The sequence below is a fragment of the Chrysochloris asiatica genome, unplaced genomic scaffold (genome assembly GCF_000296735.1).
Source record: "Chrysochloris asiatica unplaced genomic scaffold, ChrAsi1.0 scaffold00002, whole genome shotgun sequence".
NCBI classification, from domain to species: Eukaryota; Metazoa; Chordata; class Mammalia; order Afrosoricida; family Chrysochloridae; genus Chrysochloris; species Chrysochloris asiatica.
Genome location: NW_006408520.1, coordinates 33,983,497 through 34,005,088, shown reverse-complemented (window position 1 = coordinate 34,005,088; position 21,592 = coordinate 33,983,497). Strand labels below are relative to the sequence as shown.

The 21,592-nt window shown below is 38.1% G+C and overlaps 1 protein-coding gene across 1 annotated transcript in view; it reads right to left on the bottom strand.

Annotated features, from left to right (window-relative positions):
• The window catches only part of SSX2IP (synovial sarcoma, X breakpoint 2 interacting protein), a 33,926-nt gene that overhangs the window by 4,983 nt on the left and 7,351 nt on the right, over positions 1–21,592 (bottom strand). The window contains exons 5-10 of the mRNA XM_006831000.1: positions 16,824–16,959; positions 9,313–9,388; positions 9,055–9,232; positions 6,069–6,219; positions 4,065–4,201; positions 3,536–3,709 (exon numbers count right to left, since the gene is read on the bottom strand). Coding sequence (XP_006831063.1) covers positions 3,536–3,709; positions 4,065–4,201; positions 6,069–6,219; positions 9,055–9,232; positions 9,313–9,388; positions 16,824–16,959 — 852 coding nt within the window. The remainder of the gene's footprint in view (positions 1–3,535; positions 3,710–4,064; positions 4,202–6,068; positions 6,220–9,054; positions 9,233–9,312; positions 9,389–16,823; positions 16,960–21,592) is intronic.

Genomic DNA, 21,592 nt, shown 5'->3' with positions numbered 1-21,592 from the left:
ACATATCGAACATTATAAATAAAAAATTATACACAAGGTAAAAGTATCATACATTATAATTAGACACTTGAAAAAAAGACATATGTGTTTTATCAACCATTTTTCTCATTCTCCAACCATCTACTGGTACTACTAGCCACTATCACTAAACCACAAGAGGGCATGTATAGATTATTCTGATGGCTCTAATTGAAGTCCTCCCCCACCCCTCATTGTCCCTGAATATCATGGGTAGATAGTCCCCATGCAGGGAAAGGCACCAAAAAACTAGAAGTGATATTGAGGCAGAAAGAGTTGTTATTGTTGTTAAGTGCCATCGAGTCAATTCTGACTCATAGTGATCTTGTAGATGATTTCTGAGGAGCAGCTGGTATGGGAAAATGGAGTCAGATATACCATAGAAATTCCTATACCTAGAAAATACCATAAGTATTTTTTACCACAGGAAGGAAATGCTAGCATGCAAACTGTTTTGTTTCCCCATGGAGATAGTTATGGAAGAACGGATTTTAACAAGTGTGGTGGAGATAACATGTCAGTATCTAAAATAGCCAACATTCCATTCATACATAGTAATGTAAAATCATGAATCACCAATTATTTGAAAGAAACTAATAACATAAAAGAAAAAGGACAAAATAGAGAACGGATCATGGACAAGAGTAATTCAAGAGATGAAGAAGACTTCTAAAAACTTTGTAACACATACTATCAGACAGATTTATGAACTTCTGTAAAATAATATATTATTATACAAGAAACCCTGCTGGTGTAGTGGGTTACGAGCTGGGCTGCTAAACTACAAGGTCAGCAGTTCAGATCTACCAGCTACTCTGCAGGAGAAAGATGAAGTTTTCTGCTCCAGCGTTGCTCTGCAATCAGAACCGACTCGTCAGAACGCAACCACCACACAAAAAGTCAAATGAGAAGAAATTACTAGGAAATCAAAAAGGTGAAATCTGAAATAAACTTAGATCAGGTGGATGAATAATACAATTGATCTCATTGACGACAAGGCTGGTGATTCACAAGAAAGCATTGAGAAACTATCCCAGAATTTACAACACAACAATAAGCTACAGATAGATTCAGGTAGTGAAATATTTGTCTAATAAAGTTCAAAAATGCAAAGGAACAGCCAAAGAAAGAAAAATCAAAGAATAGAAGGAAATTTGGTTATGAGTCGGACTGCTACCCTTACAGTCAGCAGTTCAAAACTACCAGCGGTTCCGCGGGAGAAAGATGAAGCTTTCTGCTCCCATAAAGATTTACAGCCTCGGGAATCCTACAACAGGGTCACTATTGAGTCGGAACCGACTCCACGGCACACCACCAGAGAGAGCATCTTTAGGCCAAAAGGAGCTTTCATCCCCGTATCTTGATTTAGAGCCTGCTAAAATATCAGAACTCTAAGAATAAGAACAATGACAACGAATTCCAAAAGCTCTAAGAGAGAGAAAACACAAAACAAAACACACAGGGATTTGGACTCCTGGTGTGGTGCTATGGGTTAATGTGCTGACCTGCATTGGTTTCAAGCACAGTCGGCGAGGCGGTTCTAGTTCACCAGCCACCCCTCAGGAACCCATACAGGGTCACTATGGATTGGAACTGACTCAACAGCACTTAACAATATAAACACTGGACTTCTAACTGTAAGGTTAGTGGTTCAAATCCACCAGTCACTCCTTGGAAACCCTTTACAGGGTCACTATGAATTGAAACTAACTCGACAGCACTTAACAACATAGGTTTTATATATTGATAAAGTTTCTCATGAGTAAACCCAAAGAACAATATAGGTTATATACATCATCAATCAAGCTTCTCATTAGCAAAACCAAGCAGTAGACTAGAATAATTGTTTCAAAGTCCTCAGAAAAGAGTTTGAACCTAAATTCTAAATCCAGTCAAAATAATCAAGCATGAACATATTTTTCGATATTACAGAATTGAGAATATACCATACACACATTATTTATTTTAAAATTACTAAAAAAGGTAATACAGCAAAATAAAAACAAATCTCAAGAAAGAAGACAACATGAAATATAAGAAACATGGCATCTGAATCTGATTCAGAAACATGAAGTAGAATCTACTAGATACTGATCTTTGGAAGAGTGTCTTGAAGGTACCAAAGGCTTAATAATATAGTAGCACTATAGGATAAACTCTGTAGACCATTAACTGCAAGTCAGCGATTCATGTCCACCAGCCGCTCCTTGGGAGAAAGATGAGGCTTTCTGCTCCCAAAGACACTTACAAGCTTCAGAAACGCTACACAGGATCACTGTGAGTTGGAACCGACTCGATGGCAATGGGTTTATGTGTCTAAATATACTTGGTTATTAGATAAATTTTACACAATCATGATGTTATTAATGTTGGTTCCTGGTTTTTGATTTTAGTCTCAAGCTTACACAAAGTACTTATACCTCTATTCTACTACAAAGTAGATTCTAATTTTTTAAAATAAAACAGTAATATCACAAACAAAAACTGAAAAGTAAAGGAGCAAGAGCAGTGGAACAGTTCTCACCACATCTTTCACTGCAGGAATAAACTGAGTTTGAAGTTGGGCGCACATGAAATGGAGAGCACGAAGTATAATAGTCACGTAAAGTGAAAAAGGCCAACAGGAGAACAGAAGCGGTAATATTACTAAGAAACCAGAAACCGTGAAAGAGGAAACGTGTAGGTGGGAGGAACTTTTAGGATGTTACAATTCCTTATCTAAATTCCTACGTAGGAAATCAAATAGATATGTTAAGAGAACACCCCTGAAATATACTTAATTTATACAAGAGTTACAAACAAACTTACAGTGATGATCTCTGGATTTAGAGGTCGAGAAGGAAAACTTCTCACTTTGTAGCCTTTATCATGGATTTTTTTCTTTAGATCATGTTCAAGCATTATTCTTATAATTTATAATTTTTGAAGGGGAAATGTATATGCAATGATTATTACAGTAAAAAAGACAAGCTGTAGAAATGTATTTATGACAATCCTGGTGTGGCGCTGTGGGTTCATGCGCTGGACTGCAAAGTGGTTTGAACTGCAAGGTCGCTAGGGGATGGTACTTACAACAACAACAATTGCAAACTACAATGTATGGAGCCTTGGAAAGAAAATGAAGGAAGGTAGAGAAGGAGCTTTATTTTTCATTGTATTTCCTTGAATTTTTTTAATTTCTAGTAACACGCATGACTATAACATTGGATAAATGAAGCACCCTCAAATGAGAGCTCTTGTGTGACGTTAAAAGCCATTCTGAAAAGGATACTGAAATGCTGTTTTATTAAGAGAAATTTTCAATCCCCAAATCTTAGAAAATCAAAAAGATATCCTTCTATAATAGTTCATGTTCTTAGCCACCCTTCTTTTTTTTTTTTTTTTGAGACCATTGCTAAAACTACTTTATAGAAAGAAAGAAAGAAAAAAAAAAACAACGGATAGCAAACAACAAAAGCAGAACTGAGAAGCAATCCAGTGGGTCTACCTAGAATTTCCAAAAGCGTAAAAAAAATACCTCCAACCCCAGGCGAATAGCGGCTTCTGTAAAGCTTCTTCTTTCTCTCTCGAAATTCTTTTTTTGCTCTTTAAATAAAGACCATTCTTCTTGGAGGCGTTCCTTTTCTTCCAACAAATAACAATCTCGTAGTAGGGAAGTGGTGTCATCATCACATGCAGGAGCAAACTGCTGCTATTAAATGAAAGAACAAGTAAGTTCCAAACGATCACCGCAACAGCCCAACCAGTTGAAATAAAAACCTGGGAAGGAAGGTCAAATTTTAGGAAAAGCACCGAAATTATGAAGGATCAGAAAACTAACCAAAGATTCTCAATTCCTAAATGCTATTACCCCAACTGACAAAACAATGACTATTCAGGGAATGGCATGTAGTTAATCTGTTAACATAAAGGGATGGGTGAAAAACTCCAACATAGTTTTTATAGATCGTACAAAATACAGGACTAAAAATCCAGTAGGATGCACTAACAATCTAGCCTTTCACAGAGGTGCAAGGCTTTAAAAAGGTAACTCAACTCACATTTACCTGTAAAAGCTGCTGCTGTGTTTTAATCATTTCTTTACACTGCTGAATTTCTAACTCGAGTTTTCCCGTTTCTTGTTCATGGTCTTGTCGTGAGATTACATCTTCATCATTAAAGCCTTCTAAGTGTACCTTTGAAACTAACACAAATCATTAATTCGACATAGATTTACAGCAACCAGTTAGCTCATGGTGTTTTTTAACATATTATTTACAAACTAAGGCTCTCGAAATGTTCTTTTTCTGGAATCTCATAGGTTTTGTACAAAGTATTTCCTTTGGTCTTTAAAATTTTATGTCCTGGTGTGGTGCTGTGGGTTAATGCACTGGACTGTAGTTGGTTTCAGCTGCAACGTCAGCAGTTAAATCTCACCAAGCAGCAACTCAGAAACCCTACACAGGGTCACTATGGGTCGGAACCAACTCGACAGCACTTAACACAATAAAATTACGTTTACATTATTTTAACACTGGAAATCTTAAGATGATAAAGCATTCAAGACAACTATAAATTTATACTTATTCTATAACTAAATAATATCCTTACAAAAAGAACTGTACAGCCAACATTTAATCTACAATCCACATTTGTTCAAAACTATGTGAGTTGGAATTGACTGGATGGAAGTGGGTTTTATTGTTAACCCCAAGGTCAGCGGTTCAAACCCACTAATCACTCTTTGAAAATCCTATACAGGTTGCTATGAGCCGGAACTGACTCAACAGCACTCAACAACACAATGATTAATATGGACAATCTGGCTATATAAACAGAAAAAAAAATTAACTAAACTAACAAACTATGTTCTTACTGATACTTCCTCAAAGATATATGTGCAGTATTACCAATTTTGCTCCCTGGCGTTCAATTCAACAACTAAGAAGCCCAAACTTATTTGCTACTTATCAAAATAAATGATGACTAAAATCAACAAAATCCCATAAAAATTAATTTTGGTACTATATTAATTCTGCTGATTTTTCTTTACTATTAAAGACAGTTGGGACTGCATTTGTGATTTTGACAATTTGGAGTAAATTTTCTTAAAATCAGTTTCATTTATTGAGCAAAAACCTTAATTTTCCTGATTTAAAGCCTACAAGCTATTTTGAAAATATAAAATATTAAAGATTTATTCATCAATGTTGATCTATCTATAGAGACAGGGAATGGTAGCTATAGTAATATAATGTTAAGTGAAAAGAGCACAGTGCAAAAATACTTTTAGATTTTTACTTTTATGCATTTTAATAAAAGATTGATATATGTATAGAGAAAAGTCCAAGAGAAAGTACACTGAACTATTGTGTACAGGGAATGGAAACGTGAATATACTGTTTATATATTTTTTTGAACTGTTATTTTGTAATGAACACCTATTCTTTTAAAACTTAGTTTTAAATGAATTAACTATTAGAACTCCTGGTGTGGCACTGATGGATATAAGCACTGGGCTGTTAACCACAAGTTGGTGGTTCAAACCAATCACTCCATGGAAACCCTATACAGGGTTGCTATGTGTCAGAACTGACTTGACGGCACTTAACAATAACAACAATAATATTGGGAACCTAAGAAAAGATGCAAGCATCTAAGAAGTAAGAGTAACATGTAGAGAGAGAGAAAAAAAAGTGTCCTCTTCTCAAAGTCATTTTGAAAGCAAAGTGTATTTTTTCTCAGTGAGGTTCAAAAATCTGTGGCAGAATCTTGCTTTTAAAACCACTACCCTGAACTAAACAGGGTCCTGGTGTGGTGCTGTGGGGTAATGTGCTGGACTACAAAGTTATTTAAACTGCAAGGTTGTTGGTTCAAGCTCACCAGCCTCTGCTTGGAAATCCCATGCAGGGTTGCTATGGGTAGGAACTGACTTGACAGCACTTAACAGTAACAACAAACTGAACTAAAATCCTTTAGGTCTTATCCAAAATGTAACTTCACAAGTGACTGGAAAATAAGAGCTTCTTAAGTGTCACAACTCACTGTACATGCACTGAAGCTGTCATTACCTTGGTTGTCAAGTTTTTCAACATGACTTTTCAAAATTCTCCACTGTTTTCTGATGCTGTTTGTAAGCTGCTCTCTCACAGTATCACAGGAAAGGTCCCACATACTCTCTCTACTCAGTTCCACAGCATCTTCTTCAATATCAGAAATAACCTGCAAGTGATGAGAGATGAAAAGATGGCTTTAGAGACTTAGGCAGAAGGAAACTAGACTGCTTGTCAGAGACTCATCAAAATCACTTCTGTACTTTATTTTATCATAATTCAGCATATATGATGCAGTACCTAACATAAAAATCTTGAGGCAAATCAATGGACATTTAACACAGAAATTCCCTAAGCCAAATATAGTTAGTGACAAGAGTCTTGGAGCTGTTGTTTGTGGAAGAGTTATTCCCCATCTGTGTAATGTGTGTTATATACATTCACATGCTGTTTCATCCTCAGAATCCTGTGACAAAGAGGGGACACTGATGGTTAGAGAAGTAAAGTTAAGTTGCTCAAAAAGCAGAACTGAGGTTTGAAGTTTGACCAGCCTGTCTCCAATTCTTGAGTGCTTAAACAAATACACCTATGAAATAACGTCCAAAGAAAAAGCAATTGCTAATGCAATTTTCCCAGTAAATAGTTTTCTTAAAAAATAAAAATTGGTGGTATTTTTCTTTGTTTTCAACCAAAGCATAAAATCATGTGAAAATGTAGCAAGCTTTATTGACACATAATCATATAGAATCAAAGCAGAATGAAGAGAAAAACATTCAAATGCACAATGGGCTTCAAAAAGTTCATGGAAAAATGGAATTGTAAGGTAATAGAATTTTTCCACAAACTTTGTGGAGCTCCCTTATATACATGTTGTAATAATCTGTAACTATATAACATGGTTCTAATTTATCATAACCTTCTGGAAGATGCTTTATTAATGTGAATATTAAAAATCTTTTATATTTTTCCTGGGGAAAAGGACAGACAAGAAAAAGATGGAAAAAGGGCTAAATTGACTGTATCCACATATAGATGCAGCAGGAATGGCAAAGGGAGAGTAAAGAACTTTATGAGTGATATCAGCGGTAGGCTGGCAGACATCACAGAGCAGAAGGAGGCAGGGGAAAGACAGATGAAGGTGCTCACTGTTGACTGTGTTTTTTGCAAATTAATCATCTGGAGTTACTCCTCACTTATCTGGTTATCCAACACTTCCCACTTAACACAACAGTAAAATAATCTACTCTTCAACTATTTTGCATATTAATGATGTCTATCTATCTGGCAGTAACAAATACCAAGGCAAGAGTAATGATGGCTATGATGGTTAAGGTTATATGTCAACTTGGCTGGACAATGGTTCTCATTGATTTGGCAATTATGTATTGATGGCACTGCGGGTTAATGTGCTGGACTGCAAGGTCAGTTTGGACTGCAAGGTTGGTAGTTCAAGCTCACCAGCCACTATACAGGGTCACTACAAGTCAGAATCCACTCCACAGCAATCAACAACACTTTCCACATAGTGCTGACTTTCACATAATGCTCTGGTCTTTGGAAGTGAGCATTGGTATAAATATTGGTAAAACAATTAACCATGATTATTGCTTATTTACCAGACAGAAGAAAACGCTAAAAAGCACAAATGAAAAAGGGGGAAGAAAGTTAATTTAACTTACTTGGGCTATACATTTTGGCCACAAGAAAAAAGTAAAGCAAGTAAAGAAAATCTAGATGTTATTATCCATGTATCCCAAGGTTACATTCTATTCTGCTTGTTACAATACTCCAAAAGTTTCCTAAAAAGTATGGAATAGTTGAATTATTTAAATTTTACAAAAAAAAAAAAAAGGAGCTAAGAAAATGTTTTTTAAAAAAAACAAAATATGTTTAAAGAGATTATTGCTTCTTCAAAGTTAAATACATGAATCCTCATGATTATGTAGGATACCACCCACTGGCTAAGGGACCCTGGTAGTGCAGCAGATTACAAGTTCAACTCTACCAGTTGTTCCGTGGGAGAAAGATGAGGCTTTCTGTTCCTGTAAAGATTTATAGCCTCAGAAATGCTATACAGGGTCTCAATGAATCAGAACCAACTCCATGGCACTAAACAAAAACTTCTACATTTTGTATAAGTTATTCTTAAAGAACCAGCTCAAATGTCACTTTGTCTGAGTTGCTTTCTTTGACTCCCATAGTAAATTTACCATGTTGTATCATACTATTACTTCTCTACATGCCTGTCGCTTCCAAAAATAGCTTCTTGTAGGAAAAGGTAAAAATTGTTTTAGCATTTTCATTCCAGGGACTAGAACATATGAGCATTCAATAAATGTATGGACTGAATAATTATTTGGTTCCCAAAATAAACAGAAGTTCCACTCTCTGAAAGTGGAGCCTTGGTTTAAGTATACAATAGTTTAAACTATTTAGAGGTTTTTGAGCACACTGGTTAAGAACACAACTCAGGGGTGAGATAGACTTTAAATCCTACTTCTCTCAGTAACTACCTGTGGGAAATGGGATGACCACTGTGCCCCACTTACTTCATCTATAAAACAGGGACAATGAGAGTATCTAAGTGATCAAATTATTGAAAAAATGAGACAATGCTAATAAAGTGCTTATCATAACATTTGTTGTTGTTAAGAGCCGTCGAGTTGGTTCTTACTCATAGTGACCCTGTATAGGATTTCCAAGGAGCAGCTGGTGGGTTTGAACTACCGACCTTGCGGTTGGCAGTCCAGTGTCTATCCTACAGAGCCACACCAGGACTCCATATTGCTTAGCAGATTAAATCTCCAGAAAACTATCTCCATGACACGGTTTATCTTGGAAACATACAGGAATTCGTTTAGGTGTCACAGGATTGGGGGTAGCACAGTAGTGAGTGCGCTATTTAAAATACCCATGTCCGTGTTGAGAGTACCTAACTAGTGTCTTAATCATTCCAGTTAGCAATCTGAAAATTGTTTTAGTTAGAGAGAAAAGAGCCACTTACAGTTGCTGTATTATCATCAGCCCTTTCTCTAGGTTTCTGCTTTTGGGGAGAAAGAAGAGAAATCATTTCCTTTTTCATTTGCTGAAGAACCTTCTTAAGTTCAGCATTTTCCATTAGGATTTGTTTCTGACGATATTCATAATCATTCAAGAGAATTTTATACATTTCATCTTCATTCCTGAGAAAGAAACTGTTGGTATGAAAAGCAGAATACAGACGTCTAGTTAAATGTACCCATTGAATTTAATTTCACTGTACCTGGCTTCAGTTTTACCAGTTCTCCAGGAGCCTCTCTTTCCATCAGCTCTTCCCACATAATTTAAAACATCCATAGCTACAAATATAAACACAAAAAACAAATTCTTACCCAACATGTTTAAAACCTTAATAAACTCAGAACATTAAGGGCATAAATCAACTTGGTATAGAGGTTAGGATTTAGGCTCACACAGCCCATTTCTGTAAGTTTCAGTTCCACCACTTGCATGCATTGTTATCTGCAAGTTATTTAAATGCTAAGCCTGCATCTTCATTGGTACAAAAGCCCCTACAAAACAGCTGTGAGGATTAGATGCATAATAAATGTCAAACACCTACATTACTAACTGGCACACAGTTAAGTATTTCATAAATGTCACTTTATTATTGGAGTCCTGATGTGGCTCTGTGGGTTAATGTGCTGGACTGCAAGGGCAGTCTGAACCGCAAGGTCGGTGGTTCAAGTGTACCAGACGGTCCTCGGAAACCCTACACAGGGTCGCTCTGAGTTGGAACCGGCTTGATGACACTTAACAACAACTTTATTATTTCACTAAAAGTTTTACTATGAATGTTGTTAGGTCAGCTCTGACTCCAAAAGAACAAAACGTTGCCCAATAAGGTGCCATCCTCAAAATCATTTCTAGTTTGAGACCATCGTTGCAGCCACCACGTCACTCCATCTCACTGAGGGTCTTCTCTTTTTTTGCTAACTCTCAAACCACAAGGTCAGCAGTTCAAACCCACCAAATGCTCCTCAGAAACCCTATACAGGGTTGCTCAAAATCAAAACTGATTCGACAAGCACTTAATAGCAGCTAATTTTGTCAAGCATAATGTACTTTTTTAGGGACTAGTCCTTCCTAGTATCACACCAAAAGTATTTGAAATGAAGACTCATCATCCTCATATCTAAGGAGCATTCTGGTTATAATTCATCCAAGACAGATTTATCTGTTCTTCTGGCAACTGAGAAGTGCTTTCAGAATTTTTGCTTACTCCATAATTCAAATGGAGTCCTGGAGTGGTGCTGTGGGCTAATGCACTGGACTGCAAAGTCAGTCTGAACTGCAAAGTCGGCTATTCAAGCTCACCAGCCACTCCTCAGAAACCCTATAAAGGGTTGCTATGGGTCAGAATGGACTCGATGGCACTTAACAACAAATAATTCAAATATGTCAATTCTTCTACTGTCTTCCTTACTCATTATGCAACTCTGCATGCACATGAGGCTACTGAAAACACCATGGTGTGGGTCAGGTTCACCTTAGTCTTTAAGACGACATCTTTGCTAACACTTTAAAGAGGTCTTTTGCAGATTTGCCCAATGCAACATTGATTTCTTGTTTATCTAAAAATGTATCCATCTCTTCTAAGTTTTCAAATTTGTTGGAGTACAACTCTTCATAGTATTCTGTTATTATCCTTTTGATTTCCTTTGGTTCCGTTGTGACATCGCCCATGTAGTTTCTAATGTGTGTTATTTGTGTCTTCTCCCTCTTTTCTTTTATTAGGTTTGCCAATGGTCTGTCAATTTTGTTAATTCTTTCAAAGAACCAGCTTCTTGTCCTGTTGATTCTTTCTATAGTTTTTCTGTTTTCTATCTCATTTATTTCTGCTGTAATCTTTATTATTTCTTTTCTTTTGGTGGCTGTAGGTTCCCTCTGGTGGTCTGTTTCTAATTGTTGGAAATGCTGTGTTAATATGTTAATTTGGGTTCTTTTTGGATGTGCACATTTATTACAATAAACTGTCCTCACAGCACCGCTTTAGCCATGTCCCAAAGATTTTGATATGTTGTGCTTTCGTTCTCATCTGTTTCTAGAAACTTTGTGAATTCACGTTTAATTTCTTCTACTACCCAGTCGCTTTTCAGCAGTGTGTTATTCAGTTTCCATGTATTTGACTTGATTTCCTTGGTCTTTATATTGTTGATTTCTAATTTGATAGCACTATGGTCTCTGGTAGCGTAGTGGTTACGAATCGGGCTGCGAACCTTAAGGTCAGCGGTTCGAAACTACCAGCCGCTCCGCGGGAGAAAGATGAGGCTTTCTACTCCCGTAAAGATTTACACCCTCGGAAACCCTGTACAGGGTCGCTATGGGTCGGACCCGACTCGACGGCACTTAACAACAACAACAACAATGGTCTGAGAAGACGCTTTGTAGTATTTTGATATTTGTAAATTTATGGACATTTGTCATTTGATTTCTTGAAAATTATTTCCATAGGTATTGGTTGGCCAACTATGGCCTGTGGGCTGGTGCCTGATTTTCATATATTAAGTTTTACTAGAACACAGCCACACCCGTGTTTGCATATCGTCTCTGGCTGCTTTCGTGCAACAATTGCAGACATGCCAACTGAAGACTTACAAAGTTGAAAATCTTTATTTGGAAATCTTTATTCAGGGAGGTTATGGATAAGGACATAGGAAGACTCCACGGGAGTTAAATTATTAATAAATTCCTTAACGAGACACTGCATTTTATACTTGGAGCACAGCATTTCCCTTGCTCTTTCATTTAAAAAGCCAATAAATATCCAAGTGACATTTAAGACTTATTATCTCAGAAAGCATAAAGATTTCTAATTTTGTCTTGTTTATTATTACATCTGCATTTTTTTTTTTAAAACATTATTTCTAAAACATTCTCATCACCCCAAGCAGAAACTCTTTTAAGCAATGCCTCCTCCGGCCCATGGTAACCACTACTCTAATTTTCTGTAACTACTTTCCAGAATATTTGCCTATTCTAGGTAACTTATATAAGTGAGATCATACAATATTTATTCTTTTGTATCTGGCTTATTTCACTTAGCATAGTATTTTCAAAGTTCATCCATATAGTTGTATATATAAAAACTTCATTTCTCTTTATGGCTGAATAATGGTCCACTGTTCTTGTTCGTTCATTCTGTTGATGGCCATTTGAGTTGTTGTTGTTGTCAAGTGCCGTTGAGTCGATTCCGACCCATAGCGACCTTGTATAGGGTTTCCAAGGAGCAGCTGGCGAGCATGAACCGCTGACCTTGCAGTTCCAACAGCTTTGCAGTCTGGCGCATTAACCCACAGGCCATTTGAGTAGTTTTCACTTTTTCGCTATTGTAAATAAGGCTGCAATGTATTATCGGTATATAGTATTTATAACGGTATATAGTATTATCTATTTATACCACCGCTTTAAGCTATTTGGGGTATAATGCATAGAAATGAAACTACTGGATTATACCGCAATGTTTAACATTTTGAAGAACTGCCAAATTGTTTTCAACAGTGTTATATCATTTTACAATCTCACCAGTAAAGAAGGTTCCAATTTCTACATTTCTTAACACTTGGCATCTTTTGCTTCTGTTTTAAAACACTAGCCATCCTTTGTTGCTGTTGTAGTTAAGTGCCATTGAGTTGGTTCCAACTTATAAAGACCCTGTATGGAGTTTACAATGAGCGGCTGGTTGGTTTGACCCTGTGGACAGCAGCCTGGCGTTCATTCTACAGTGCCACACCAGGACTAGCCATTCTTGTTAAGTGCCATAGAGTCAGTTCAAACTCATAGTGATATGTATAGGATTTCAGAGCAGCAGTGGGTAGGTCTGAACTGCCGACCTTGTGGTTTGCAGTCCAGTACTTATGCCACACCAGTAAGCAAAGCTAGTGCGCATAAAATGGTGTAACACTGTAGTTTTGACTTGCATTTCCCTAATGACTAATGATGTTGAGCACCTTCTCATGTGCTTACTGGCCATTTGCATAGTTCTTTGCCCATTTTTTAAGTTGGGTTGTATTTTTATCAGATGCAGAATTTCTTTATATACTGTGAATATTAAAACTTATCAGGCATATGACTTCCAAATGTTTTCTCATTTTCCATGTTTTATTTTTACTTTCTTAATAATGTGATTTGATGATATACAAAAATTATGATGCAGTCCAACTATCTATTCCTTCTGTTGTTGCTCGTGCTTTGGGTGCCGAAGCAAAGAATCCCCTGCTAAGTACAAGACCTTGAAGATTTATTTACTTCTGGATTCTTCTAAGGGGTCCTGGTGGTACAGTGGGTAAAAGCATTCAGCTGCTAACCGAAAGACTGATGGTTTGAACCCACTAGCCTTCATGGGAGAAAGATGTGGCAATGTACTTCTATTAAGATTTATAGCCTTGGCAACTCTACAGATCAGTTCAACTCTGGCCTATAGGGCGGGCTATGAGTCATAACTAACTTGACAGCAGTGAGTCTTCTTTTAAGAGTTTTACGGCTTTAGTTCTTTTATTTGTTGTTGTTGTTAAGTGCCATAGAGTCAGTTCCAACCCATAGCAACCCTATAGAGGGTTTCCAAGGAGCCACTGGTGAGCTTGAACCACCAACCTTGCAGTTCAAACTGACTTTGCAGTCTAGCGCATTAACCCACAGTGCCACACCAAAACTCCAGTTCTTATATTTGTTGTTAAGTGCCGTCGGGTCGGTTCTGACCCAAAGTGACCCTATATAGGGTTTCTGAGGAGCAGCTGGTGAGCTTGAACCGCCGGCCTTGCAATTCAAACAGCTTTGCAGTCTGGCGCAGTAACCCACACCAGGAGTCCAGTTCTTACATTTAGTTCCTGATTAATCTTGAGCTGATTTTCATATATGGTGTAAGGTAGATGTCTATCTTCATTCTTATACATGTGAAGATTTAGATTATCACAGCATTGTGTTTTGCACAGATTATTCTTTTCCCCACTGAATGAAATTGGCACCTTGTTGAAATTCAACTGGCTACAGATATATGTGTTGATTTCTGCACTCTCAAGTCTATTAGGTTGGTCTTTATGCCTATCGTTATACTGATATCCCACTGCTTTGATTACTGTAGTTTTGTAGTACATTTTGAAATCTGGACATGTGAGTCCTCCTACTTTGTTCTGTTTCAACAATGTCTTGGCTATTCAGGGTCTCTTGCAATTTCATATTAATTTGAGGATCAATTTTTCCATTTCTGCAAAAAAAAGAGGCTGTTGGAATTTTGATAGGAATTGCACTGAATCTGTAAATTGCTTTGGGTAATAATGACACCTTAATTATGTTAAGTCTTCTGATCCAAGAACAAAGAACATATTTCTATATATTTGTTTCCAATAATTTCTTTCAGCAATGCTTTCTAGTTTTCAGTATGCAACATTTCACCTCATTCATTAAATTAATTCCTAGTTATTCAATTATTTTAGATGCTGTGGAAATGGAATTGCTTTAATTTCCTTTTCAGATTGCTGATATACAGAAACACAATTGATTTTGTGCTGCTCTTGTACCCTGCAACTTCACTGAATTTATTAGCTCTGGTAGCTTCCTGGAGGAATTTTTCAGATTTTCTATAGATAGCATTTATTTTATCTGCAAACAGAAACAGTTTTACTTCTTCCTTCCTACTTTGATACCTCTTGGTACTTTTTCATGCCTAAATGCTCTGGCTAGAACTTTCATTATGATGCTGAATGTTTTTGTTGTTGTTAAGAGCCACTGAGTCAGTTCTGATGCATAGCAACCACGTATGGAATTTCCGAGGCTGTACATCTTCGCAGGAGTCTCATCTTTCTCCTAAGCAGCTGGTGCGCTCAAACCCCTGACCTTGTGGTCCAATGCTTATCATACAGAGCCCACCGCACTCCCATGATCCTGAAGAGCAATGGTGAAAGCGGACATCCATGTTTTTGTTCCTTATCTTAGGAATACACTGTTCGCTGTAGGTTTCCCACAAATGACCTTTAACAGGTGGAGATATTTCTCATCTACCTCTACTTTGCTGTGCATTTTTGTAATTGAAAGGTGTTGATTTTTGTAAAAACGTACCCCTCTCCCCACTTTTTCATCAACTGAGTTGATCAAGTGGCTCGTATTTTGTTTTGTCTTCACAATGTTAATGTGATATACTAGACAAATTGGTTTTCCTTATAATTAGTGGTCTTTGCATTCCTGAGATACATCTGCTTAGTCATCATATATAATCATTTTCATATGATACGGAGTTTTATTTGCTAGTATTCTGTTGAGAATTTTCTCAGCTATAGTCTTAAGAAATATTGGTCTGTAACTTTTTGTGTGAAGTGTTTTTATCTGGCTTTGGTATTAAAGTAATGCTGGTCTCACAGACTGAATTAGGAAATGTTTTCTCTTCTAATTTTTAGGAGAGTCTAAGAGTAGTGGTTACGAATCGGGCTGAGAATCACAAGGTCAGCAGTTCGAAACTACCAGCTGTTCCGCAGGAGAAAGAGGAGGCTTTCTGCTCCCATAAAGATTTACAGCCTCAGAAACCCTGTACAGGGTCGCTATGAGTTGGAACCAACTCCATGGTACATAACAACAATAATGCATACTTTTAAGGAACTAGTATAACTTTCAAGGAAGTAACATAGATTAGAAAGTTGTTGCTAAATGCACGGAATCGGTCCTGCATAGACTTGGAAAAACAACTGTAAGTTAATTTTCAAAAGGGGGGCACTAGAAAAAGGTTGTTGTTGTTGTTAGGTGCCATCAAGTCAGTACCAACCCATAGCGACCTTATGAACAGCAGAACGAAATACTGCCTGATCCTTAGCCAACCTCACTATTGTTGCCACGCTTGAGTCCATCGATGCTGCCACTTGGCCAATCCCATCTCATTGGGGGTCTTCCTCTTTTTCTCTGACTCTCCACCTTACCAAACATGACTGGTCCCCTCCTAACAATATGATAGTATGTCCAAAGTATGAGACACGAAGTTTGGCCATCTTGGCCTCCAAGGAGCACTCTGGTTGCACTTCTTCCACGACCGATCTATTGGATCTTTTGGCAGTCCAAAAGAAAAAGGTAGGCCCCTACTATACATATAAGCATCAGAATTTTAGTCTATCCTTTTGATTAGCTCCTTCAAATATTCACAACTTAACTCCGCTGTTGTTGTTAAGTGCCGTTGAGTTGGTTCCGACTCATAGTGACCCTGTATAGCAGGTTTCCGAGAAGCAACTGGTGAGCTTGAACTACCAACCTTGCAGTTCAAAACGACTTTGTAGTCCAGCGCATTAACCCATGGCGCCACAAACTGACATCAATGATTTAACTAGTAACTAATGGTATGGTAAGCAATTGAGCATAATCGCTCCTGAAGTGACAGAAATTGCATGAAGTTAATGCTTTGAAAACATACTTCTTTTGCTACTCAGAAAATGATCTGACTTGTAGTATTAATTTATCAGTTCTTTGCTATGGAAGATTAGTGTATCTTCCCACTTAATTGTTCTCTATGGATAAATCCTACATCTATTATGTTAAAAAAGTATGCAGTGTGAAGTTTAATCCTACTATGAAACTGATGAAAGCAAAACAAAATTATATTTATCATTAACCAGTTAGTTGTCTCAATTTCCAGTTTACATGAATATACTTGGTCTAAAATTTGCATAAAGTATGAAAATGTCACTTCAGGAGTGATTACACTCCATTACCATTACTAGTTAGTTCTTTATCCCTGTATGTTGGCCAGTTATTTCTTACCTATTTTTTTGTCTTTCTTGTTCATAACAAGTTGATGTAGACGTTCCTTTAGTTTATTATATTCACGCTCTTTTCTCTTCATATCATGATTGTACTGAGTAGCTCGACTTGCAATGATATTTTGTAATTTTTGCACCTAAAAAGAAAATTCCGATTCTATTAAATGAGTCCCTTTAGGTTAAGTACATCCAGTTAAAAGTTTAAAGTTTCTAAGATTATTTTTTCTTCTCCATGAGCATTAAAAGTCACTGTTTACAAAAAAAGGGAACAAATCTTTACAGCAAGGATCACTCCCACCCCCTCATACACAGGATTAACAGGGATGGGCAATTTACATATTGGCTACCCAAAATGGGGAGGGAGGGCTATAAAGGCACGAAGTGACTGGCTTATAGGCTTTCAAGAGGGAGCCTAGTTCCAGACAGGGCAGGGGTAGGTAGAATCTCCAATGAATGATTTCCAATCTGTTGGGACCGGGCTGGCAAAAGGAAATGGGGATAAGACTCTTTTGGTACAGTAGTGAATAATTGCCTTCAGGACTGACTGTGAGGGTTGGAAATATAAAGGTAGATGTTTTTTGACAAAAGGAGGGAGTCACTGATTTTGCAGCGCAGGAGCGGAGGTCCCTGGGACCATCAAGGGAGAAGAGCGGGCAGTGGGACCCTACCCAGAGAGGCAGTGATACCAGGGATGGAGACAGAGACGATGATGTGGGCAGATGGAGTGGCTGGGGATACTGGACTCATGGAGGGAGAGGAGCTGTATGCTGCTGGCCTGGGGCAGGCCTGTGGGGTGTATCTTTTGATTGTTTGGTGATGCGTGGAGGGGATTGTAATCATTGCATTGAAATGAAATATGATAGGATGAATGTGAAACTGATGTTCTCCCATGTAAACCCACATAATTCACAATAAAAAACAAAACAAAACAAAACAAAAAGTCACTTTTAAAAAAAATCACTAAATGAAGCACAAAGTCAACTTTAGTTCTGAAAATTACAGGTTGTTGTATCTTCTCTATAACCTTTATGCTTTATCAAAAAGCTCATGGAAAAATTGATTTTTTTCTAGAACTTTCTGAAGCCCTGTGATACCTTGAATTTACTGGAGGTGGCTTTTCTATGCAAAGTCTTAATTCCCACCACGTGAGTGGGTAGAACCATACAAACAAGGTACACAGGACTCTCAGGCTGGGACTGCTCAGTTCTGCCATCCAGCTAGGTTTAAAAGGAGTGATATCAGAAGGAGGGACAATCCCAGGACCATCAGAAAAGAAGAGTAGGACATTAGTGACCACCTTGGTCTACTTGTGAGTAGAAGTTGGGGAAAGGCAGTAATGAAGACATGGGCTGCGTTCGACCACATTCCATAGACTTCTGTCGATCTTGAGATGAGAAAGAGAGAAGAGGAAGGGCTGGTTGTTCTCAAGTTTACGGATATTTGGGAAGAATGCCCGAGTCATTGGCCACTGACCTAGCCACTGGGGGCTAGTGCTAAGAGTGAGTAGCCAGATGACCTGAAGTGGGAAGAGGCGCACAAGAGTGCCCAAACTTGCAGATAATACCCATCTGACCTAGCTTCAACGGCTTGATGATCAGAACAGGACTAGAGGAAGATAAAGAAGTTTGATACAGGCAACGAGTATAAACTGCTACCATTTGATGAACCTGACCTTTAATTATGGATTAATTAACTGGTAGCGCAGTGGTTACGAATCGGGCTGTGAACCTTAAGGTTAGCGGTTCGAAACTACCAGCCGCTCCGTGGGAGAAAGATGAGGCTTTCTACTCCCGTAAGGATTTACACCCTCGGAAACCCTGTACAGGGTCGCTATGGGTCGGAACCGACTTGACGGCACTTAACAACAACAATGTTCAAAATTCCACCTGAGAGGGAAGGAGTCTTCACATCAAGGATCAAGCTTATCCCCTCAGTACACAGGGTTGATAGGGATGGGCAACTTAGACACTGGCTACCAAAAATGGGGGCTATAAAGGCACTAAGTGGCTGGCTGGCTTACAAGTTTTCAAGAGTGTACTTACTTTCAGAGAGAGGGGAGCAAGGCAGAATCCCCACTGAATAGTTCCTCTTGTCTAGATGAGTCTGGTAAAAGGGAATCGGGGTAAAATTCTTTTGATTCAATAATTGTTATCACGACTCACTGAGATTGTCACAATTATTTAAAGGTAGAAGATGTGAAACAAAAAGCGTGGAGAAGTTAATCTTTCATTCCAGGAACAGAGGACCCTAGGATCACCAAGAGGGAAGAGCGAGAGTGGAGCATGGGACCCTAACCAGAGAAGCAGCGACACCAGAGACAGAGGCAGAGGTGATGGTAAGGAGAGCTAGAGCAGCTGAAGACTCTAGACCCATGGAATGAGAAAGGCTGTGTGGCAGTGGGCAGAAGGCTGGCTTGCCCTTTGGTTGTTTAAATGAATATATATTTTCTGTGTGTTTTGTGTACATAAAAGAAAAACAAGAGGGAATAGAGGCAAATACTGTTAACCAATGGTGTATGGAAAGGACTGTAATTATTGCAATGAAATGGAAGATGGTTGCATGAATGCAAAACTGATGATCTGCCCTGTGAACTGTCACTGAATTCACAATTAAAAAAAAAGGAAGAGCATGTGTGGAGCATGAGATCCCCACCTAGAAAAGTGGCTATGGCAGGGGTAGTGGCTTGGAGAGAAAGATCAGCTGCGGGCTCTAGGCCCATGGACTGAGTAAAGCTGAGTGCCTGTGGGCAGGAGGTTGGCTTGCAAAATGTGACCCTTAGGCATTCACAGACTGGCTAAAATAACTTAGTAGCACTTGACTGAGCAGGGCAGAGGCCAAAGGGTCACACGGCTGAGAGGTCCAAGACAAGAGTGAGAAGTGCCAGGAGTCTGGCAGACAAGAGGCCTTCGTGACTGGAGAATTGCTGCATCCTGAGTTGGTTCTCATCCTGAATTGTACACTGTTCACTTCCCTGATAAACCCCATAATCATGACTATTGTTCTTTGTGGCCATTGCAAGCGATTATGTGACCCCAGTTGTAATGCAAAGAGTGCTGTGGGAGGGATGGCTGGTGTCAGAATAGGGTAATAAGATTGTAGTGTGGAAGTATGTCAAGTCTAACCTCCACTTCATAGGAATAGGCCTTGGGCTGCTTTTGAGTTTGAGTCTCTTTTCCCCTTATGAAGTTAGACATGGTTTTGACTTTGTAAGTCCCTTGCATAAGTTTTGACAACTTAGAAACCATAAATTCTTACAGAGCATTAAAGTGACTAAAACTACATCTGAATTAATAGAATTATCTGATCATTATTCGTGACATCCTTATACACTGATTTGACATCCTTATATACTGACTTGCAGTCACCTCCTTTTGTTTTTTAAGTGTATATACCACTGGAGTGAGCATGCAGTGACTTTCTTTCTCATCAATCTGTGTCAGGGTAAATCAGCTTGTGGCACACGGCAGGAAGTTACCAGGCTCATTTATCTCTGATAAAAAATAGCTCTCAAAATTCCCATCAGCAGGAAGAATCCAATGCAAACATTGGCAATATGCATACTACATGCCAAGCACCATTGTTCAATATTTGAGTCTACTAGAGCTTCTTAGGCAGTTCTTGTTCTAAGTATATTCTAGTCTACAGAGACAATCTTAAGACCTGTAAAAGATTAGCATGATTAACTTAATCTCTGCCAAGGAGAATTATCTTCAAATCACCTATGTGCATTTGAAAGACTGAGTGAATGTTTCTGTAAAATAACTCAAGGAATTGTAAAAGTAACCTTGTTAAGAGACTTAATCACCCATTTACTAGCTATATTACTAAATAATCATATCAAATCTGTCTAAATTACAAGGATCATTAGAGATATGCTACTCTTAACAGTCTTTAATTAGAATTAAAGCAACTGAAGTACTATATTTTTAGTCATATAATCAAGGATTGTATTTTAGAAAAAAATATAGTTCCCTCTTATACAAGTTAATAACTATTGCTCTGTATTCGTCTGGAACAAAAGAGGAACCCAAACATTCAAAGCCAACAGCAGACTACAGACAAGACTAATAGCACATACGCACCACTCAGCCTCATCTTTCCTGAGACAAGAACTAGATGGTGCCCAGCTACCACTCCCAACTAGACAGATAGTCCCAGATAGACTGAGGGGAAAATGTACAACAAAACTCAAATTGCTCTAAGAGGCCAGACTTATTGGACTGATAGACACTAGAAGAACCCCCAGACTACTGCCCTGAGATATCCATTCAATTCCTGGAGATCACTTTTCAGCCAAATCACAGACTGGCTGATAAAACAAGCAACATCCCCTGTTAGTACTGTGCTCCTTTAAACAGTCGTCTATATAAGACCAAATGGTCTACCATACAACAAAGATGAGAAGGTATGGGGGTGAAGGTAGACAAGTTAGATTAATGCAAACAGAAACAGCAAGATGGAAACAACCCTGTGAAAAATGTGACCAATGTCACTGAAAAACATGCACACGGATTGCTATACAGGAATTCAATTCACTTTGTAAATGTTTATCAAAATCACAGGATTATAGTAATTTGAAATGTATTTTATTAGAACACGGTCAGCATTTCTCAAGCTGGGGGAATTGAAGAAAAAATTCAAGCCTTGACTTTCGTTATTGAAAGATTCTCTGGGGAAATTACTGAATGATGCAGAATGCATCAAGAGAAGATGGAAGGAATACACAGAGTCATTGTACCAAAAGGAAATGGTTAATGTTCAACCATTTCA